Raw genomic sequence first — 24,823 nt, forward strand, 5'->3', positions numbered from 1 at the left:
ACAACCTCTGCTTCTTCTATATAATTAAGCTCTTAATTAGCTGATCTTTGCCTAGAATGTATTAATCTTCTTTCCAAGGCAATCTGACTTACACTACTCTTTTTCAAAATTATTATTTTTATTGTTATTGCTACCTCCCTCCTATTTGCAAGACTTTGAAAGCAATATGAAGCTAGGCCCCTAACTCTCAAGCTTTTTTCAAAATTTGTACAGAGCGTCTTCACAGTCTTTGCATTTTTTATTTCTTGGAAACACACTATTTTTTGACAGAGGCATTCAAAACATCTTTTGATGGACTCATCCATTTCAATGCTCCCTGTCAGACAGTATCTTTCGTCATGTTTATTTTGATTATAAAATGTCACTCCCACTAGTCTACACAGCTGACTTTTTAAGACCAATGCTACTTACACAGTACATTATACCACACAATAACTACTTAATTAAAACAGCTCTCATTACTTTTAAATTTAAGAGTTAGCTACTATCAAAGTTTATCTTATGGAAAAACAGAAGCAATGCAAAATGTAATTTTTAACAATTTCTACTGATACCATATGGAAATACATATATAATTTAGAAACTGGTTTTGAATACAAGAAAGAAATCCTTTCTGTGCTTTTTACAAACATTTCAGAAAAGAGAAGTATGAACATTAATACTAAGAACATTCATCACCTCCAAGACAAAAGCATCCTTTTTCCCATGTGAAAGGTCTAGCTCAGTAACTTCATCGGAGCTTTCTGACTGAGATCTTAACAGCCTGGAACGTTGTCTGGGTTCTGGAATGGGAGACCCAATGATCTCTTCAGGTAGCTCCTAAAACCAGTATCATAATGAAATTAACAATTGTTCTATACAGTTCATAAACCATTTGAACAGCAAGCAGTTCACTTATAGTCCTAAGAGTCAAACCATTCTGAAAAAAAGAAAGTTGTAGAAAAACACATGTAGGTAATTTTGGACAATATCCAAACACAGAGAATCATTTCCATGGATGAAGAGACCTGAGAATTCCAGATATGTTCATGAAAAGTGAAAAGTTCATCCGTCTTTATTAAAAGAAAATATGTTCTGAATGACACAATCATTCAAAAGCATATGCATACACACAGTGCATGGGTTTATTTTCAAGCATATAAAAACTTTACTTACAGGGGGATTGATCTCATAAAGCTCCTTATTTTTTGCTATTGTATCATTTATCTTTTTCTGCATATGAGATATGTGCTGTTCATAGCTGCCATCATTTGGAGTTTTTCCAGCAATCTGAATACCACCAGGTGTTGGCAAAGCTGCTAGATACACACCTGTTGCAGACTTAAAATAATTTTAAAAATTACACTTCAGCAACTTCATATCTCTTAGTTTAGCATGTATTCCTACTATTTTCATATAGCCTCAGTAGTGCTTAAGCATATATCTTTACAGCCTGATATATTCCACAATAAATGAACCCTCCTTTACTAACAGTGCAAGCCACTACCCTTTTAAAACAAACTTTCTCCCCTTCTCATGGCTGTTTCTACAATGAGTCTTGCAGCTTACCCCAAAGTTCCAGCTACACATGAACTGAAACCTCTGCTGTCTTCTAAAACATTCTGAATTTAGCTTCAAATTCAGAATGAAATACATTGCTATAGGTCCAGTTTGCATAGTTAATGGCTCATCTGGGCCATTCTGCATAGTTAAGCAACAGTTTTACAGTTTCACAGATTTAAGATCTTCATGTCTCAGACATTAAGGATATCACTGAAGTTGTGACAGTCCAATATATATTTACAGAAAGCAGATCATAAGTTCAGACAAGAGGTAGCCACTCAGTATTACCCAAGCACCCGCTTACTGATGAAGAGAGCAACATACTTTACCATTCTAACCCCAACAACAAAATGAGGTGGTTAGAAAATATTCTTAATAAATATCTCCTACCTCCTCTTATAACTAGGACACTTTCAATGTATCATTTATTTCTGCACTGCCACCAAAGAAGTGACACAAGTCTTTCTCTTTTTGGCAACTAATCACAAGATTTATTGATATTTTAATTGGCAAACATCTTATTTTTTATGGGAAGGAGATGAAACTTAAGAAAAGATCTCTGACAGGGCCTTTAAAGAATATAATCATTTTCTTACAGTGTATGCCAATAAACTCTTTAAAGCTTTTTCCTCTCTCATGCCCTTTCTTGTCCTTGCCCTCTAACACAGTTTCAAAGGGATCCAGCCTGTTTTTTCTGATGCTGAAAGTCTCTTCTGCTTTGTCAACAGTTACTTATTACAATCATTTCCATCACTTCACTTACTCTTGAAATGACATGTTAATCTCTCTGTTACTCTGAATTCCACACTTGTCACCTGAAGAAAATAGCGTAAGAAAGCAAAAGGATCCCCAGATTAAAGCAACACTTACTGCCAAGCCCATTAGCATATTTTCACCCACAGTGATTTGTATCCTCAGCCCAAACAGAGCGTTCATTCCTCTGAGTTTAAGTTTATTCATCAGCTGGGTGTGCACTTCATATTCCATAAATGGCAAGAGGTTACTGATAGATGTTGCATTTGCTTCTGCTTGAGCTTTCTTCTTTAGACGGCATAACCTAACAACATGAAACAGAGCATGACATTAGCAAGATAAAAGGATGAAGACCACTGAAGACCGAAAATTATCACAAAATATTTTTATTTATTCTCACTGAGTAATACAATACAAATGCTTGCTTTGTTTGTTTTTAGTATTTTAAAATCTTGTAAAAGCATGAAGTAAATTCTTCACAGGCAATCCCAAAGTAAGCCTCAATAAATATGATCTCATTTTCATTTTAATGAGGAAACTGTATTTAAATTGACAAAAAACATTTAACATTCTGCTTATTAAAAAAATATAGTCTTCATCAATATTGAAGAGCAGATCAAACCAGAATACAATAATTAGAAAATATTCTTTTTTCCCCACCCCACACCAAATAAAATCATGCTTCCTTCCTTAAAAGGCACTAAGGAGTGTTACCAGACAAACAACATGCATCATACAGCATTTACCTTAAAAGAGCCTAAGAACACCTCAAAAATTATGCAATATAAAGAAGTTATCTACAGATTCTAGATAGTCAAATACATAGTAGATGGTTAAATATATAAACATTGCTATCATACACAGCAACAATTGTACAATATGCAAAAATATTCCAACTAACTTTTATCAGAGAAGATAAGACAAGAAACCAGACCTCTTTGCAAAGTGTGTCAGGAGTCATCTCAAAGAACCTGCAAGATCAGCAGGTACTCTAAAGACAAACTGGGCGCTGCCCAGTGACACTAAAAGGCAATTTCTAAGGCAATGCTGGACTTGCTTCACTTTAATAGTAGTGAAAATACCACAGAACCACTAGAGAACTCGTCCACCATAGCTCCAGTATTTCCCCTCTAGCAGAATTCAAAGAATTATAATCACAGGATTGCAAGAAAACTCAGGTTGGAAGGCACATCAGGAGGTTTCCAGTCCAAGGTCCTGGTGAGAGGAGGGTCATCTGACATCAGACCCAGCTGCTCAGTGGTTTATCCAGTTGAGTCTTTAAAACACCATGGTTGAGGACTGCAGGGCCTCTCAAGGCAAGCTGCCCAAAAGCCTGAATCTTCTCACGGGGAAAAAGTTTTTCCTTATATCCTGTCTGAACTTCTCCTGTTTCAGCTTATGCCCACTTTCCTCTCCTCCCACCATGTACAAGTGTGGAGATCCCTACTTTGTCTCTGCCATAGCCTCCTTGAAAGGAGGGGCAGGCTGTATTACATGCCCCTGAAGGCCTCCGTTCTTCAGCTAAGCCCAGCTCCAACAGCCTCTCCCTTCCAGAATAGGTTCTCCAAGCTACTGACAATATTGGTGGCCCTGTTGAACTTGCTCTAGTTCTCTGCGTCTTTCTTGGCCTTGAAGGGGGACAAGGCTGGACAGACAACATATGGATTGGTCTCCCACAATTTAGCATCACCAACATGCTGGATGAGAGTCCATCACCTCAAAGTCACTGCTATGCCACAAGATACATCCCACTGCGATACTCCACTTGTCACAGGCATCCAGGTAGATTAAGAACTATTAATCACAACCCTCTAAGCCCAACCATCTAACTGTACCAGGTACTTGGCCAAAAATACAGACGAACGGCTAACAATTCCTTCTTTTTCACTGCATATCTTGGCTTGAATAAGACAAATACCTGGCTTGAATCAGACATCCCTTCCCAATAACGATTGCCTCTACAGGGAGATCAATTGTAGTGAAAAGGACATCGGGAACCTTTTGCTTCCTGCAGTTGTAACAGTATGTGAGGTGAGCAGGGAATGGCATGTTCAGTTCATCATATGGTATATGGCAAAATCCACAACCTGGTGGTGAAGTTTCTTCAATCCTAAAAATACATTATGGAGAGCACATTTAAAACATCTGTATTGTAATAACAAGGATCAATAGGCACACAAATGTTTAAACATCTACAGATACATTACACCTACACTCTGTTTCATGACATCTATGTCACAGGTTGTTATATCTATTCAAAAGAATAAAATAAGGCTGCACACTACTAGCTAAAGTGGTATACCTAAAAACCTGCATTATGCAGGGGACAAGAAACAAGTGCATAAAATGGCCAAAAACTTACGTAAGTCTAAAATCTTACTGTGCTGGCTTTCTATGCTCTACAATTATGACTTTCAAAAAGTAGTCCACAGTACACCAGGTTTGGAGAGAAATTGCTGTACCAAATACAATGCAAACACCCTCTCACATAGACTGTAACTAAAAACCTACCAAATCTAATCAGGAGAATATAAACAACAAAACCATCCTACTGAGAAACAGTACAGTAGACATTAACAATATAAAAAGGAAGAACAGCAAGACTAAGCTGTGGTATTGGATGAAACTTGTTATTCATTTAGAACTAAGATGTCTCTTCCCCAAAAAAATATCCAGGAAAAACTGCTCTAAAAATCGGAATAAGGAAAGTTCAGGCTAACTGCATGCCGCGCATTTATTTTGCTCCAAAAAAGTCTTCTCGGTGAACTCTGAGGAGATATTTAAACAAATGACTTGGAAGCCTTTCGGAAGCATGTTTTGTCTGTCCTTAGTTCATTTGACTGTTTTGTCTTCCTTCAGCATTCATAATCTACACCAAGATTTTCAATAGCACTGAAACACATATTTTGATTGAAAAAAAAAATGTCTTTCCATTATGAACATTACTCTTCTTTCTCTCCAGTTCCTTTTTTTTTGTAAACATTGTCCTTTCAAAGGAGAAATGGAGTTCAGAACCAAACATTTTTGTTCTGGCTACAGTTCTGAAGAGGCTATCTACAGGAAAAATAATGGCCACTTGCTAACATAGATAAAGCATATGAAATAATATTGTGTTAACAAGGTATTATGGAAAAGTAACAAAAATACAGTGTAGTAAGTACACTGTATACTTATGACTACAGTAGTCCCCTGAAATATATGATGATTATCATAAGGAACACACAGAAAATTATCTAACTATTGTTTTCCCAAAAAATATCCATTTGTCAAAATTCTTCCCTCAAATTTCACTTGCAAAAGCTGAAACAAAGGAAGGCAATGGGAAAGTTCATGTTTTTTTCTTTTTGTTTCATGATTTTGTTCGTAACTTCAAATAAAATATATATCTTGGCTAAAAATACAGCAACATTTTTGTTTTACCAAGGTACATCACCTTCCATACAGCTATTAAATAGTATACAAAACAGTCCACATATTATAGCCACAGTAACATTTGGCTCATGTAATTTATCATATATCCATCTTTTGTTTCAATAGGTTCTATAAAGGTGAGAAAGATACCTGAAGAGTGGCAAAGGAGGAGGGGAAGAAAAAAAAATGGGAGTTATAATCTGTGGTTAGTAGTCAAATGTGTTACCTTATTCAGACTGTTAGAAATAAAAACAGATTATCTAATTTGGTGCAGAGTTCCATTACTTCTGTTGTTGTTGTTGTTAGTGAAAAGCAGTAAAGTGGTTGGTCCCGCGTCCTGCACTGTAACACTGTAACCTACCCTAATAGAGAAGAACTATCTTGGCTCTGAGGAAAAAAATCAACCTCTCCCTTCTCTGACCCTATGGAAAAGAAGCCAGGCTGCCATGACAACCTTTGTTCCAAACAGCCTTCCACGGTGCCATCCTGAAGAAACCTAGGGTTCAGTACAGCTGCTGTGCCAGACGCGGACAAAATACAGACCTCTTCACTATAAGAGAAAAGAATTACAACAAAGTGAATTCCTGCTGCATAATGTTACTTTTACTTAAAGCTATTAAATTAAAGGACTTGTTCAAAAGTCTCAATTTCGTGCATTTGTGCAATTTCATCCATTAAATCTCACAAAACTGTCCTCCCGAAGTATTTAAGCTATTGTCCAAGAAATAGATGCAGAATGACTAAACAGCTTTGCCCATGGTAATAAATAATATGCTATAATATCACACCATCTAGCCAGGTTTAAGAAAGACTTTAAATACTACAGCTGTTAATGCTAAGAAATCCAACCAACCAACAAAAGCAAAGAAACAGAAAAAAAAAATTAAAGCAAGGCATAATCATTTACCAAAGTAAACTGGAAGTTGAAAGCCTCGTCATCTTATAAACACTCACTCTCAAATTGAAGTTACAATACAACACTGACAAGGCTGTTTCTTGAAGGATAAAAAGCAGCAAAACAGTAAAATTTAAGTATAATAATTATAATGATGCATATAGCATGTAAAATAATTGACGTTATTCCTGATTTAGGAGAAATAAATTTCTCATACTGGCAAAGTGTGATCACAAAGTACTTAGTATTTTTTAAATTGTTAAAATATGAGACAGATCTATAGTATTCAATATTTAAAACACTACGCTGAAAAAGTCACAAAGAAATAATTTCCTGCATTTTCTAGAATGACCTATTTGCCTTTTTTTTTTTTTTAAACTTGTCGTCTCTTTTTCCCAGACTCCTTTTCATAGATTACATCTGGCAGTTCAGTACTTATTGACTAGATCCTTAATCTTTAAGCATCAGTCTACAAGTATCAGTCTGATCTGAAAAATAAGCATGGGGACCCCAATACCTGATCAATGATCGAATATAATCACACCAAATTTCTAAAGAAAAATAGAAGTATGAAATCTCCTAGTAACTGACTGCTACCTATATTCTTTACATTCTTTTACAATATTATAGATTTTTTTAATCAGAGCAAAAAAATTAATGGGAAGGACCAATAGATGTGAAGAACTGAACTCTTGTGTCTTTCAGATTGATCCTTTCTGGTTATCTTACAACTCTAACACAGAATTAAGAAATAGATTTTTTTCTGGAGCTGGAAAAACCCAACCTTCTTTGAGGCAGGGAGGAAGAGGAGTAATTACATCAACTGAATTATTTCTCCAAAACACCAAGCCTCTCACAAAGTTTAACATTAAGACACTAAAATACAGAACAACTTATTTTTGTTGTTGTTGTTGTTTTTTAATCAAAGAGAACAGAGTGCCAGTACCATACTGGCACTTTGGCCTGACTGGAATGCATGGCTAGGAAACTTAGCTAGGAAACTTTGACACTCCATCCCAGTAGGAGGGCTGCAGGGCTGCAGTATAATACACTGAACAGTAGTGTAGTGTTGAAAGATAAAAGTAATTTCTAGAAAAAATTACAAGAGTGAAATTTACAACAAAACATGCTTGATCTACCAGGCAGTATATTATCCCTTTACAGACTATTAATATATTCCTAGTAAAGAACTTAAATTATAAGCTTTGAGCTTAAAAGACAAGTACTGGACTGCCAGTCGCTAGCAGGTAATAGAAGTGCAACATTTTCATGAACAGTATTTAAGCAGATCAAGTTTAGAAAACCTTTTATAGATACACATTACTAAAAAAGCAAATACGTTCACCTGGGAAGTTGAAAATAGATAACGGCTAAAAGTTTTGATATTTATTAAAAGTAAGTAAATAAAAATGTGGCACCCTGATTAACTCTTCAAATACAATACTGGAATCTAAGCAAGCCTCTTTAACAAACAGGTAAATTACACAGTATCAAGATTTGTGTTGAAATGTTTAACCGCTTTTAATCCACTAAACATGAAATAAATTGCCTGTGGCATTTAGAAAATGAAAACATCATGATTTACCAAATGCTAGTTGATTCACTGTAGCCCACTACAGCATGACACCCTAATGCCTTGGCATGGGATTTTATTTCTTGTCTGATTTCTGCCCACCAAGCATCTCGTGTCTCTGGTTCATCTGAAAGACAAAGTATAAATCAGTTCACTATTCTATACTATGTCAATATAAAGTTTCATGCAATTAATCTGAAAGGATACTGTATTTGATGGGATTTTTCATATTTAAGTGCTTTGCTGTATCTTGTAACTTTTTGCTTCTTATCTACTGCACCTCAAGTATTGAGCAAACACCAAGCAGGCGATTTCACGGTCTTGCTTATTGTCAATGAAACAAATCACTGCATTCTTGTTGTTGTTGTCCATGTGACAGTTGATACCAGAAACACAGCAGATATCACTCCAAACTTGAAGATCCACTTGCAGACCATACTATCAGCTTTCCAACATCAGCAGCACATAATTCACAATAAAACATCACCCTTTGAAATATCAAAAAATAGCAGTAGTCGTAACAACGAAGCATATTTATATTAATAAAATAATCCAAACAGCTTTACTATTGACAGAAATTCTTGCTTAACCAGAATTTAAAGATGTGTGTTAAAGAAAGATTATGTCATTGTCAAACACAACTTTGTGATAAGTTGCAGTTTCTGTATTTCTGATGCACAGGAACCATGAGCATTTGAAAGTATTTCCACATTAACAGAATTAAGAAGTGCAAGATGTGTGGTTTGTATTTGTCGATGCTTTTTTTGCTTTAGTAACCTGCATAACTGCACTTTTTTTTTTTCCAAAAAGGATTCTTTTTGTAATTATCTTTATTTTTTTAAGTACACTGCAACTGGTGAAATATATGGATTTCCTGAATTAAAAATTTAAAAATACAATCAAGAGACCTACTACATAAATTCGTGCAAACCATTCATTTCAACTGAGTTAGTCACATGGAAATAAAATTTTTCTTACAAGCTTTCTATCTATGAAGTCAAGAGCTGTTAGAGTTTGCAAAGTTTCTTCTTTTGAAATGGTGCTTTTTTTTTTTTTTTTTAAACCAATAACTTAAAAACTATGTTAACTGTCAATACATAAAACTGTAGCAAACAGTAGGCACTCTGATGATACAAAGGGATCCAAGTGGGAAAGGTCTTACATAATTGTTCTGAAATCAACCAAATTGTGCCTGGATACGAACCGGTACTCATCTCGATCTCCTTGCAGTAACATAATTTGAAATATCAATCTTAAAAAATTAATTTATATATATTTATGGAAATATCTATAGTGTATATATACTATATACATGTATATTTTATATATACATAGATATAGATATGCATATCTTTCTCATACACTATGTCCTTTGAAAGAATGACCAACAAAAATGAGAAATGTAGCTATAAAAATGTTTTGAAACTTAGTGAGACACAAGAACTGTAGGGCAGGATGTATTCACTCCTGATTTTACCTAAGCTTTTGATTTGGAGATGAGTCTTGATCTTTCTGAAGAAACTAATCATCATCTTCTATTAATAAAATAACATAAATACATATTTAACTCTTCAATTTAGGTATATTTAACACACACGTACTAATAGCACTGTATTGACCAACAACATCCTTCTCCTTGCTGAGGTCGCAGGAGGAGCCAGCCAGGGCACAGGCTGACATTTATCTAACCTTTGCTCTAAGAGACATACACTGAACAGAAGAAATTACAGCACAGCTCTTTGGGAAGTTATCCACATTCAAGACAAAAATATATACATTAAAACACAAAACAGACTAGGGATCCTTATGGACTGTATCAATAATGTTCCATTATATCCAAGCTAACCCTCAGCAATCCAGCTGCAATGCATTTCTGATAAAACCTCTAGGCACTACAATAGCTGTTTCTCAGAGTGAAAACACTGTGCAGACACGTCCTCTAGCTGCCAAAACTAACTGCTTTAAGAAAAAATACCCTAATCCTGACTCTCATGGTCGCATGATCTACCATCAATGTCTGGCTCTCCAGCTTTCAGAAGCTGAGGTGAGGCACAAGCAGCCCATTACACAGAAGGGTTCCCAAGCTCAGCTATGAGAGCCCCTTGGGGTGGGCACAGTCAAGGAAAGGGGGAGACAAAAGGTCTTCTCTGTTGCTGGTGCTTCACAGTACCCGAACAGCAGCTGTCATCACTGCTGAGGCTGCTCAGTTAATGGCAGGTAAGCAAAGGAATTTTGGAAACCTGTTTTAAGGCAAAGGCTACAAACCTCTGACAAAAGGAGTAGCTGCAGGGAAGATTCAAGCCCACAGGCGCTTTCTGTACACCTATCTCTAACTATCATGGTGAGAGGGATATGGATCTCAGGAGGAATTCCTCCTTCCCAATCCAATTATACACAGTAAATTTGATCATCAGTGTTTTTGTGTCTCTACAATAGAAGAGTGCAAAACCTTAAAAGTAGTAGAAACAGTGCTTTAGCAATTCTTAGCAATTCTTGCTCAGCTAGACTGGACCACAGGCAGCTGCCTAAAACCCATTATGGACCAGCCCCACACATTTTCACATTCCACTGTGGGCGGAGGGGGCGGAACCTGCGAAGAAGTAACTGTAGTTTTACAGTCTTTTCTAGAAAAAGTGCCTGATGCAAAGGAAAGTTAATTAGTTTCTGGCCATAATTTTAAGGGTAAGCATTTGGCATAAATTACTCCCACTAGTTATTAATGACCCTTTTACGACAAAAATGGCAAAAGAAATGTGAAGTCGCAATCAAGGAGTCAGAAGTGATAAACAGGATGAAGGGACTGAAGATGAAGAAGGAAAGTGCTGTGGAATAAATGATAACATTACAAGCATAACATGAAACTGGAAAGGCACATGGCCACGAGTAGAAGCTGAAACAGGATGAAATACTAAAAGGAATGAAAATACTAAAAGGGAATGGACGTGGTGGAAATAGTAGTGACGGGTCCCAACCTCAATGCAAACACGTAACATCTCCCTACAAGAAATCTACAGAGTAAACCAAAGTTTGGGAGCAAGTCTCCTGGAGAGTTAACACAGTTTTCTCACCTAATCTATCTACAAAGTGCAGGATTATAAGGGAAGTGCATACTGTTGTGAGGTTGCTCAACACTATGTCTTGATCAGGCAACATTTAATCTTTCATTCTTTTTGATAGCCTGGTCAAAATCAGGATTAACAAGAATAAAACTGATCCATAATATTAGTTTTTGTTAAAGATAAAACAATTTACAGCCATTGTCTTCGGTGTAAACAGGATCAGGCTCAATATAGCTCGCAAAAATCCAACAACTTCTCATTGCACAAGTTCAAAAGTCTCTATAAAAGACATGTCCTTGTAAAGGAGAGCGAGTCCTCTGCTTAAGACATAAAATTGAATATTTTTCTCTTGCAGAAAGAGGCCAACGTTTATAAAAGTTTATATTTAAATACTGTACATTCACACATTTACACACTTACCTTTGCATATTAAAATACAACATGATTGTCTACAATTAAAATCAAACACCATGACATTGCAATAATAAATTGATACAAAAGACTGAATGCAGTGCAATGTGTAGCATTCGTATTCTTCTGACAAATATTTTCACAAGCAGCCTTTTTTGACACATGAGCCACACAATTCCACATGGGGATGCCATTGTAGCATTTACAAGTTTAGTAAAGCTAGGGATTTACATAAACAATTAGAGGAGTTAGGGAAGCAGGATGGCATGTGTCCAGTACACCCCATGAGGGTGTCTGTTGTTGTTTTTGGCTAAGGCAAAAGCTTAAGAACTACAGGTTTGCAAAGCAGATTCAGCAGACAGTAGCCAGAAACGGTGGGTATTTTGGCGCATGCTTGGATCAGGTGACAGTACAGACTGAAAACTATGGCAGCTCACTGAAATGGTTACAGAAAGTAATGGCCCTGGATTCTAGGTGGAAGCAAAAAGGCAAGCATACATAGCACTCAATCACAAGCTTTTCTAGCAGGTCTACTGGGTAGTTTATAGCAGGGATTATCTAAATCTTTAAGCAAAAAAGTTTGCAAATATTACACTGCTATTAAGTGCCCTTTTTTGGAAACCAAACACTATTACACCTACTTTTATTGTATTTCAAAATTGACATGGTATTTATAAACAAAGTGGAAGCAAAGCATACCATTTCTAAAGCTGAAGACTTAAAAAACAATGTTGTGAACAGTACAGTATTCAATAAAAATTGTGCCAACTCAAACCTCCTCCAACTGAAACTGTCCAAACTTGCTTTCATTGGAGAGCTTTAGAAGATGCAAACAGCCACCTCTGCTGCAAAGTATTTATCTTACAGTCCAAAAGTTCTTTTGGTTAGTTCCATACACCAACACTTCAGAACCTACCTCTTTCCTTCAAATTAAAGATCAATCAATACCAGGCTGTACTGTCACTGGGACAAAATTCTGCCCATAATTTACACCTAGAGATAACACTAGAGACTGAGCATTTTCTGATTCACAAAAGGCAACACTCTTCCACGGCTATTTGTTAGATGTTCCTTTGTCAAGGAACTTTCAAGACTTGATCAGAATCTGGCTAGTTCCCTAAAGATTTTTAAAACTTGAAGAAAAACTAGAAGGATGATTTCTTGATTATCTTGATTATCTCTTGATTGTACTTAAGAGCCACTGTGTCAAAACTGAATCTCCAGGTATCAAGAAACGGTTACTCTAGAAGAGAAATTGTATGATTCATTTTCTACCTATTTTAATAATGAAGTTTAATGAATATATATCACGCAACATTCTGAAATGAGAATAGACATACTATGGCGATTACCTTAATCAATAATGAGCAATTCTTTGTTCTGATGTCCCAAAAGATAGCAGTAACAACTTACTATTATCTAAAGTTGCTTCCAAACAGCAGAAAGATTTAACAAGTGCCTTTTTTTTATTGTATATTTAATTCATCTTTGTTATGTTTATAATCTCATAGACTTTAATGTTTAATTTGATCTTTTTATCTCATGAATAATGAAATTACATCTGTTTCGATTGCTGAGTATTTTAGAATGATGATAGGTACGTAAAAGCCCAGCCTTCTCGGCTGTTAAACCTGAGAACCTAAAACAAAACGTGGGCAGTGTTGATTAACCTTACATCAGACCAATAAAAATCTAAAACTTTCCAAAGGCAATCAAAGCCACTGCAGATTTTTAAAAGTGACTCCCTATCTTCATTCTCAAAACTAAAACATGTGAAAATGGTAACTTTGCTTACGATGATAGGGAAACTGAAGGAAGTAGTTTTAACTTGATAAATCCAAATGATCTAACATGCCCTAAAATACTAAAAAAGCATTGCAAACATAACAGCAAAGAGGAATGCTCATTCCCACAAACCTTAAACTACAGATAAAACATCCAGTCTAGAGAAGGTATTTTGTCACTGCTCTTCTGTCACATAAGATGAGGTCAGAAAACATCTCATTTTTCCAACTCTGACTGCCGAACAAGCTAAACAGTAAGAAAGATTTTTTATACTAAAAACCAAGTTCTTTAGTGAATGAAGAAACAGCATTAAGAACATCTAGGATTAAAAACGTATGCAGCCTTCATGCTTTTTCAAGATGAGTTACTTCAGTTGACTGATTCAACACAAAACCATTCATTTGCAGGGGCCATTTTTTATTGAGTCAGCCAGGCAAAGTGACTCACTCTGCAACTACACGGTCACCAGAGAGCTGCAAGACACGTGATAGAAGAGCAGGATCACTTTTTAGTGGCAGCTCACTATGGAGGAGTGAAGATATGAAAACAATTCTAGCTAGCTTTAATATGAAAATAATTCTCAAAATTGGGAAAAAGTGAGTATTTCTCTCAGTACCTCTCCCATCAGTAGAGCCAATACGTTCTATAGTATATCAGGATATGTTTTAATTATCTCATCCCTAAACGAGAACTGTAACTTCTAATTCAAAGTCTGGCTTTCCTTCCTCAACTTCCAATTACTGTCAACTCACTCAGTCCTATCAGTCTTATACTCTCGAGGGCCCCAAGCCTTGAGATATCCCAGGGCACTTGTTCCTAATCTCAACTTAATACTACTTGAACAGTTTATATGCTCAGACCCTTATGAATTAGCCTTTTCTAAGCCTTACAGCACAAAGCACAAGGTAATTGATATCCTTAACCATGTGACATTACACTTGTAACCAAAACTAATGACGCACTGTAAATCTGAACAGAACATCCCAGATGAAAGTAACTATTGAAAAAAAAGCCAACGTCCATTACTCTACAGTTTTTATATTAAGTCGCACATTAAAAGTCGCATACCTGTTTGATCATAAGAATGAGCAGAAGTCACTCAATATTTGATTACAAGTCATCTTGAAGGGAGTAGTTTTCCATAAACTGACACTGGTTAAACTGGTTCAAAAACACTGCCTGGACATAAACAAACTTTAAACACCACAAATTAATTTGGCAGATAACACGACAGGTATCAGACTTAAATACACTTTGCAATCTTTTTAGTTATTATTTAAATTGGACATTCATCTAACAATGATAAAGTCCTCATAAATCTGCATACTGTTCCTCTAACACTAAAACGGATGGGACACAAAGAAGATACAGGAATCTGCTTTCATGGATCCAATTACAGTATCAAGGGCAATGTCTCCTGCTTTGGAGAGCTGGCAGATAACACAGAAACTACCTATTCTATCTTGCATCTGTTGCTCTATTGTCTAAGCACAATACATAAATTAATTTTAAAAAATAAGCAATCTTCAAAAGGCATTTTTAAAGCACAGCAATGAAGGTGCAACTTACTATCAACAGCTGGAGATACTATCCTGTGACAAGACACTGTCTTCTAAACATTATAAAGTGCATTTATCTTGAAATTAGCATAACAAAATTAATTATACATACATTTTAAAACATTAAACCCAATTAACTGGGCACCTTAAAACAGGCCACAACAAGCCCAGGTCTAACATAATTATTGGAAGAAACGCACAGAATTTCAAACAAAAAAGGATTCATTTGCATTGTCTAAGAACACGGGTGTTCATAGACAAGATACTCTGCGCACCAGTCGGCAGGAATGGGGCAAGCCACCTCACTTTGTAGGACAATGACATTTAGTTGTCTAGCAGGAATTTATACTGCCTCTGCACCTCCTACTCAGTTTTGTGCCACTTAGGCGCAAACACTCTGCAAACACTCGCAGAGTCTCTACATCCGTATTTCCACACAGTCACAACGCTCTATTTTACGACAAATGAGACAGAGAATCCTCTCTGAACACCCACATGCAATAACTAATTAACCAGAACCCTTTCCTCAGGTCCCTTTGGAGTGAGTTAAGGGCCTCGGTGAGAGTATATTATGATAAAAAAATAATAATAAAAAAAAAAAAAGAACTCAAATCCTTTAAAAAAAAGCACTGAAAAAATATTACAGCAAAATGTTAAAGAAGCTGCATTGTCTAGTACAATCACACCAACAAAGCGAATCACACAATTTTTGTTAGTTTAGCTACAGTGTTTCTTGATGTGAAACATGGGGTATTTAAATAACATCATATATGCTGAATGAGAATATGCTTACATTGTATAACAATCTGATCAAGAAAAAAGCAGGTGAAACAAAAATAGTGCAGAGAGACTTAACACAGAAGGAAAATCTGTTGTGCTTAATTCAACTCAGATAATGGATCTTAGCCATTAAAGCTCATTCTGCAATACTATTAAGGTCAATTAGAGCTTGTATTATCTGCCACTTAAATTCTAGTTTTCTAAAATACCATCAGCGCATATTTTACAACTACATGTTCACCCATACTTCTGTAACACTGGGGATGTATGCCTTCAACTGGAATCATTCTAGTTCTCTTCTAAACACAACCATAAACTTTAGGCCACACCAAAACTGCTACCTCTATACGTCCAAATGGCGGATTGTAAAGCTGACCCAGATTTATTGAAATCGATGAGGGAAATTCTATCAATAAAATGGTTTTAGTAGAACTCCACATTTTGAAATTAGGGGAAGTAACATGCAAGAATAACAATCTTCCACAGGACCAAAGTTCTTTCTCTTATTATTTACATATAGATTGCAGTGGTGGAATAAACAACAGCTTGATTAAAGCTTTTGTTCAGTGAAAAGTCTATGATGGTTCTCACACCATTTGTCGAACTTGAGGGAGATCTTTCAGTCAACAAACATGATTAAATAGAATCACTTATTATTAGGCAAAGACTTTAAATGCCAAATTTATTAATTTATGAATTCCAAAGGAAATTTATCAACATTCTGTGCTACACTAGCAATAACCAACATTTGCCCAGTTACATAAACATGTACACAGAAAGGGAATATTCAGTCTTCCGGGATGTCTGCTGAAAAAGAGTAAAACACTACTGACAAACCTTGGTTCTAATAAATCATAAAAGGTAAGGGTCCACCCTCAGATGGTCCTGATGCATCTTAAGACACTTCACCACAATCCACAACAGCTCATATATAGTGACTTTATATACCTTCTTTATATTCTTGATATAACAACACACCTAGGACTGCAAAAGCAATATACTTCCACACATATAAGCAAACCTACTTAGCCCTGCCCAACAGCATAAATAGCAAAGCTGTTACTAGAAAGTTCCTGATATGTGGAGGCAGCAGCAGTATTTTCTACAAAACGCAAGAGAAACATATACAGGCATTGAAAGAGCATTAACTCTAAAATAAGTATTTTAGGCCTTTATACTCCAGGTCTATATAACAATCACTTGCGAGTATAACTGCACGCAATATAGATATGGATTCTTCTTCCTTCTTATCTCTTCTGTCAAGGAATGAATTCACAATTTCTCCTTAGCTGTCTATGACTTACATTTCTCAATCACTTTCTATCCTAGCTCAATATATGCTTGATGTCTGTAGGTAATTCAGTTACTCAATTATTCTAATTAAATTCTTCCATGGTTACATCTTCCTAAACAGGAGCTCAAAAAAGCAATAATTAAGTCAAACTTTTGAAAGTACCATACAAGATGTACCAAGAATTCTTCATTTAACATCTTGAAACGGTCTATGCTACACCAGTACTCTGAGCATTGCATAATGCTATTATTATATGGAAAGTAAAAACAAATTTAAAAGATGACTATAATTGAAAAACGTAAATCAAATCCACAAAAGCATAGTCTCAAAACTGTAATGCCAAGAGTATAGACAAAAATGAGCCAATGGTTTCAGCTACTACCTGTGACTGAACTATTTGTAAAATGAAAAATGTATAGATAAATTGAAGTTTAGAGAATGACTGTTCAACTTCCAGAGACAAATTGTACACAAAGCGCACTGCAGCAGTGAAGGAACAGGAAGGGTATTTTGTTTCTGGAGGAAACAAACCTCTAGAGCTCACTTTTAGAAAAGTATCACTGGTTGGCAAGTTCTGCTGGCTTGCATATTCAATGTAAAGAAGCTAAATCTTTGCTTCTTCCAAGGCATCTAATGTTTCAAAAGGGAGAGGAAGGCCTTCTTTTCCTTCTCATTCCCTCTGAAAAGGTCAGTATTTTATACAGACTCTATCATCAGCTCTTCCATTCTCTCCACAGCTGTACACAGAAATCACATGCTTTGGTCACTAAGTTTTGTTAAAAACAGAACATTGGACTTTTTTGAGTTAGGTTTTAGAGGACTTTAGAAGTTCCAATAATAACACCGAAGTCCCGCAAGCTAATGCATTTTACAACACAAGATTTATGAAACAAGACACCCTGGATAAGATACACCACTTTGGCATCTAATTTTTGGTCTTTCGGTCAATCTTTATGTCCTTTTGAATAAATACATTGATCATTTTCCTCAAGCCATCAGAAGTACAGCTGTACCTGAAGTGTAAGCTCATGAAAAACACACCTGACACCAGCCTGCTTGTATAAACAACAATCTATTATCTTTCCCTATGTTACGTTTTGCGGACACTGAGTTGAAGGCTCCCAAGAAATTATCACCTGAATATTCGACTTTTCAGATTGATATTAAATTATTAACAATGCTATTTTATACTCAAACAATGTTTCACAATTTTAAAGGAAACCTTTGAAAACACTAAAGCAAATAAGACACTGAGTTATTTGTTGATTAAACAGATTTTAATTTGAAGTATTAACCTAATAACGTTCTACAGCATTGCTAAGAACTTCACTGAGCTGCCATAATTTCTGTCAGCATATGTAGTACTGAATGACTAGTAAAATACCTGAATTGAAACTATTCCAGTCTAGCAGTTTGTATGATCTTGTGTTACCCATAATTCCGACAAAGGCTGAGTTCAAAACAGCAAATTAGTAGATCAGTTATAGGAGCAGAATAGTGGAAAAAAAAAAAAACTACCAACAAGAACACAATTGACAACACCACTCCACAGGAACTGGAAAGACACAGACAGCAGAGTTAATAAGAGGCTGAAATAGAAAGGGAAAAAGGAGCATGCTATAGCAAACTAGCACTAGGCGTGATCAAGGTGTACACTACAGAGCAATTATTGTATTATTCATTGGTGTTCAAACAGCTCCTTAAACTATTCTTTCCTTCTCTATATTTTCAGATCCATTTACTTGCCAGTTAACATCTCCTTTTATATTTTACAGACTTGACTCAACTGCTTAAAAGATAATGGTATATCAGAAAGTCTTTCTACTACTTCCCCTTTCAACTCCTAACCATGACCCTCCATTCTCCCTTTTTTGTCGTTTTGTTACTGTTTTGCAATATACTGAGATTGAAGTATCATGCATCTTACACTCACTTGTCAGGAGCAATCTAAAAATTCAGAAGTGCTGCAAAGCAAATACACATATGCATCTCTACAGTCAATTGGTGAAAATAAGAGTGCATAAAGCATGAAACTATTCTCGCAACATTCTGAGCATAACCGATATCTTTTTGTTTTTTTCTTAAATAAATTTATAATACCATAAACTTAGTACATAATACAGAAGTTACCTGTATCAGCTTCATGCCAAAATACAAAAAGCTTAAGAGGACTTTGTAGGAAAGAAACAGGGTGGGGACACATCCAAAATACATTTGGAGATTTCTCTTAACCTTTTCTCCACTGGAAGGTTCAGAGTAAAAGTTAAGAAGCAGGAAAAAAAAATACTGTGCATTTGGGTGTTTTAAAAATCCCTTAAAGTAGTTTTCTTAAGTCTAAGATTTTATTCCAATTTCTCTGGCAGTTTATTGATTCCTCCAACCAGCAACAATTTAACTGTTTGCAGAACTGCTTGCAGAAAAAAGAAATAAAATGGAAAAATTTGAAGTAACAGTTTTCTAAATGCCTTTGCACAAGCTTTATTACTCCTGGCAAGTACGTGCAAAATCAGTACAGGTACTACTATTTTGTTTCACCTGGCCATGTTCTGAGACCACTAATTAACTCCAACTTTTTTAAAAAAAATAACCCTCATCACTCGTTCCAGTAAATGTAACAAAATTCAGAGACAAAATGATTTAATTCTGATATCAGAACTAGGACATGCAGAACATGTATTTTTCAGTACTGCAGTTTCCAGGTAAATATTAGAACAAAAAATACTTTAAGCAGTGTTCTGTATATATTATTTAATAAAAACAGAAAAAAAGAGTTGTAAAGTGTTTTTTTTTCTTTTTCTCTTAAATGAAGTTAAAAACACATATTGAGCTAAACTGTGCTGATTAGTTCTGAAGGATTATAAGGAGATAAAATTAGAAAACATGTCTAGTTAGACCAATTCAACATACTCATGTTTTAGCATCAAATTTTAATATTAAGCAGTGGTCAAAAATAATCAGCCTCTTGATAATTCAAAAAAAATTGGTGCAAAGTTATTAGAATTAATTTTTTTCTCATTAATTTACTAGAAAATTCTCACTAAAAACATACTCTCTGAAATGCTAATATTTTTCAAGCTGAAATGCCTGTATGAAAAATATTACCTTCAGCAAATACTGTTGGTAGAGATTTTTATAATGTATAAGCATTTTAGTAGATAGAATATTTCAAAGTCTAGAAATACAGGAACATTGTGATAGATCTTGACTTGGGAAAAATGTATTGTGTTAACGTACCGGGATTGTGAATGCGATCCAAGAGCTTCACCGAACGTGCACTGACAACACCACCAACATGGACGAGGAAGCCTGGTGGAAAGGCCGTCAAGGTAAAAAATGGAAATTCCTGTTATGATTAAAAACAAACATCAAATGACTGCTTAAAAACACTGTTCAGTGCACCCCCCCCATCTCCAAAAAAACATGCAGTGAATTGAAAGTCTCCTCAGAATTCAAGCAAAGCAGTTACATGAGGCCAAATGTCCTTCAGGCTTACTAAGTGCTCTATAATCGTATGTCTTCATATACTCAACACAATGTAATAAAAGCAGAAGTGTTTTACAATGCAAGAATACTTTCCCCCATAGTTTTGCAGCTCAACAGGATAGTAATTAATAATTCAAACCTTATACATTGGCATTAACAAAGTCTCTATTTGTCTGTTTTTAAGTAGGCCGCCAAACAACAATTCTACTCTCATCAGTTGATTAAAATAATATTTTTCTACATTTTTTATGGCTAACGTAAAGCTGGGGGTAGGTTGATCCTGAAGAACAGGGCAAAACTACCTGCAATATTGCGTCATTATATAAAAGCCTCCCTAAAAGAAAAGTTAGGATAATGATCTGGTAATGTCATGAGCTCAAAATGTAATCAGTAATTATGAATTTTCTAGAATAAAGTTAAGAACTTAAAATCTTATTTCAAATTCTCAATCAAACTGAGGAAATTCACCTCCAATTTCATTTTTGTGAGTTTTACCAATCCTTAATGAAAATGAAGAATTGCAATTCAAGTTTGAGCCACTATTCAAAAAAAAGAGTTCATCCAAGCAACATACATGCTGAGGGGAGGAAAAAAAAGAAAAAAGAAAAAAACCCCTCATATTCAAAGGAAGTTTGCCCAGAATTGGAAAATTTTGTGTTTCTACAGAGATGTTTTATTAACTGCCTAATGTACATACTACAGCATACTTATGGGGGAAAGGCAATAGCTTCATGTTTGGCAATTTGAGTACTTGGGGGCAAAAAAAATAAAATCATGCAATCACAGTTGCTGCAGTTATGATGACTGGTTAAGTGGGAAAATATTAAACACCATAATTTTATATGGGAGAAAATGCAGAATATATTGCTTTCTCACATACTTAAGTCACTTGCAACAATGCATCATTCAACTGAGCCTCTATCTAGACAGCATTCACGATGCAGAGATGATCACAGTGCTTCCAGCAATACATGACATAAAACCCTCTTTACAAAATAAAGCCTACTGTGGATTAAAAACAGGAAAACACCTTCAAAACTATAACAACTCCTGAAGGGTTATTAGAGCAGTCATAGCATCCTACAAAATCTTCAACAACACTTTCTGGAATTTTCATTTGATTTCCGGACTTAAAAATTGAGAGGCAAACTTTAGAATCAGAAACAGTAGCATGGACAACTGCAAACAAAATAAATACATAAACAGAACAATAAAAAAGGACTGCAGTCATGCCTTAAAACATTAAATTGCTAGTCCTGCCTAGCAATTACAAAGATTTCAGCATAGGACTCTGCAAAGGTGAGCACAAGACCTTTTGGGAAGGCTAGGGAAAAGGCTGTTTCCTCAGAAGGTTCCACCAGAGCACAAGGTGCTTTTCAGATCCCCAGAGCAGCCAGGAAGCCCTGACTACAACAGAGCCTTGGCTCCTCCCCTGTGCATCATCTGTGTGCTAGAACCCTCTTTTATTCTGGCTTTACAGATCAAGCTTTAACTATATTGACAATTTCCCCTCTTCCTCCCTCCTGTGTAATTCCATGGCACTCATTTCAATTAACACAAATGTTTGCTCAGTCCCCTCAATACAGTTATGCCACATTAATGACATTAAAGATTAATAACTAGTTTTTCCAGAAGTATAGGAACCAATAAAAAAAGGTTTTCTGCATCCACAATCTTCAATTACATTACGCCTATACCACATTTATACACACGTGTGTGCGTGTGTGTATATACATACACGCACACACATGCATTTAGATTACACATACATGTATTTATATTATACTAAAGCAGTATGTAGTGAACATTGAAGTGTAAGGTATTTCATGCCCTAAATCTTATTAAAAGAAAAAGCAAATCTCATGCTTTTTAATCTACCTGGAAATTCAGAATTTACCTGTTTTTTATGCAATTTTGTAAGTCTCTATACTGAATGTCATTTTAACATATTCAAAACTGCAGTTTGCCTATATTTCCCACACTATAAACCACAAATAAAATTTCGAAGTAATAAAAACAGTTTGTCCCAACTCATACACTCAGACATATGCATAATGCAAGTCTGTATTACGATATATGCTTCCATTAGACCTCTACGCCATCAGATCAATTTCAGCCCCATACACGAAGGCAGATAAAAGCGCCTCACTGAAGCTCTGCTCTCAACCCGTTAAGAAGGTCTCATTCATTCTGACACAGAGCAAAGCCTGTCACTGTGTGTGCCGGAAACCACAGTGAGGCTTCTCTCCCTCCTTTTTTATCTCATTTAGATTTTTTTTAAATATATTACTATTTGCAAATACAGGTTCCATCCTCAATTATGCGTGGTACTCTGTAACACTTCAAAATTTTAAAGCTATGCTTATTGCATGAAAAATAGAATGTGCAAGAACCAGAAGCAGTATTGCTATGCTACAGTTTTGCTCTATTTCTGGACTTTCCAAATGGACTATCTTTAAAACATGATAAAGGAAGCATAAAATGATGCCCCATTTTTCAAAAGACATGACAAGCTGAATTTTAAAAGCATGCCACTGAAAAGAGTCAATCATTTTTAGCAGTAGCAATTCATTATGTCGTTGCAGAGTCATTGACTGCACAGATTCTAGAAGAACTATGTTCACTGCTTTAATTCTTGTATCATCGTAGGTAGTTACAACTGCCAGTTGCGTAAGTTTGGAAAGGTTTGCAGTAAGGTCATTACACTTGTTTAATACAACACTAAAATGTTTGTGTTTGCACATCCATGTATTGCTAGCATTGCTTTTTTAATTGCATTTTATACAAACACACAGAAACGCAAGAGCACACAGAGCAAGACTATACGCACATTCCTTTGGGTTATTAGTGCTGGCTTAAGCAGTTCTTAGTCTCCTGTCTACCCAGTTATTCATTCCCACCCCAGTCCCAATCCCGCAGATAATGCTTATAATGCTCAGATATGTTGACAGAAGCTTCATGGGCTGAATCAGACAAGCAACTGATCCATATTAACATACTGTTAATTTTCTGGATAATTTTTTTTTTCCATAACACATTTACCAAACCATCTCGTGGGGTGACCAAACAAATTTATAAACGATTTTCCAACAGAACTGGAAAGAAGAGCTGCTTAGGCCAGCCTTTCAGGCAAAGGCTTCACACACGCAGCTGCTTCGTGACACAGCAGCTCCCCCCTAGCAGTTCTCTCCGCAGATGCAGATCAGTGCACGTGCACTTTGAAAAGGAAGCCGTAAAGACTCTCTCGAGCACTTGCAGGATGCAAACATGGAAAAATAATAGCATTTGTCCAAGCTGAGGTCAGAGATATAAAATACAATTAAGAGCAACATTTGGGCATCTGTACAAAGACACAAGCCTAATTTTTCACCATTAAAATAAACTCAAAATTGCCCAATCACAGGGATATTATATATATATAACTAAAGATATAGTCTAAGATAGCTGTGCTGGAGTTGCAAATACTACCAACATGCATATTGAACTGCTATATCATACTAATGTAAATATAATGAGCATATGCCTTTTTCAAGGCTACTGTATTTTTCCAGGAAAAGAAAAAAAAGCAACATTACCCTTACAACAAAATCTACTACAGTTTATAATTTAAGTGATATACCAAAACCCCACACTACTAAAAAGATAATAGGATGTCCAGTTAAAGGAATCATTTGTAATGTATTAACAGGACAATATTCTCAAATAATCTGAATTTGTGTCAAAAGAACTTACTGTATTGCTAATATACAGAAAAATATAATGTACATCTCAAATTTATTCCTTTTTTTGTTCTTCTAAACAAATGCTACCTCAATACAGATACTTAGAAGTGCACTACTTACACGAATAATATTACAACAAACAAGTTATCTTATGAGCTCCAAAGACATTTTGAGCTAAATATCACCACCCCCAAATCCTTGCTATGCATTCCAGTTAAGCAACTGAAAGGGAAGTAACTGCAGCAAAAGCAGCACAATATGAGATTCCCATACAAGTATTAGGATAATATTCTCAGTAGCGATTACAGACCACGTGCTTGGTAATAGCATCATTATCTTATCATTAATAATAGATCCAACACGTTTCCACCCCATTTTACCACATATTCTTCACTAGGCAGTATCTTAGCAGAGCAAGACGCAAATCACTGAAGCTCTAAAAATACCCTGTGTTCTACCTTACAATTTTAAAATGTTTTTAGAAAGCATTCTAAAGAAAAAAAACAGTTTGACATGAAATGTCTAAAATGCTAGCAAAGACAAGGGTAGACAGAGG

General features: G+C 35.6%; 1 protein-coding gene across 15 annotated transcripts in view; it reads right to left on the reverse strand.

Moving 5' to 3' along the window:
• The window catches only part of C2CD5 (C2 calcium dependent domain containing 5), a 59,363-nt gene that overhangs the window by 14,502 nt on the left and 20,038 nt on the right, over positions 1-24,823 (reverse strand). For 7 of the 15 annotated variants that reach the window (XM_088528365.1, XM_088528363.1, XM_088528361.1 and 4 more), the window contains 7 exons: positions 20,297-20,405; positions 8,187-8,301; positions 6,161-6,256; positions 4,214-4,405; positions 2,413-2,599; positions 1,156-1,320; positions 679-819 (listed from right to left, as the gene is read on the reverse strand). In XM_088528365.1, coding sequence (XP_088384491.1) covers positions 679-819; positions 1,156-1,320; positions 2,413-2,599; positions 4,214-4,405; positions 6,161-6,256; positions 8,187-8,301; positions 20,297-20,405 — 1,005 coding nt within the window. Of the gene's footprint in view, positions 1-678; positions 820-1,155; positions 1,321-2,412; positions 2,600-4,213; positions 4,406-6,067; positions 6,257-8,186; positions 8,302-18,446; positions 18,513-20,296; positions 20,406-24,823 lie in introns of all 15 variants that reach the window. The other 8 variants (XM_088528357.1, XM_088528355.1, XM_088528359.1 and 5 more) reach the window with 2 other exon arrangements.

The sequence above is a fragment of the Tinamus guttatus genome, unplaced genomic scaffold (assembly GCF_059628265.1).
Source record: "Tinamus guttatus ecotype Peru unplaced genomic scaffold, ASM5962826v1 Tinamus_guttatus_pri_ptg000308l, whole genome shotgun sequence".
Taxonomy (NCBI): domain Eukaryota; kingdom Metazoa; phylum Chordata; class Aves; order Tinamiformes; family Tinamidae; genus Tinamus; species Tinamus guttatus.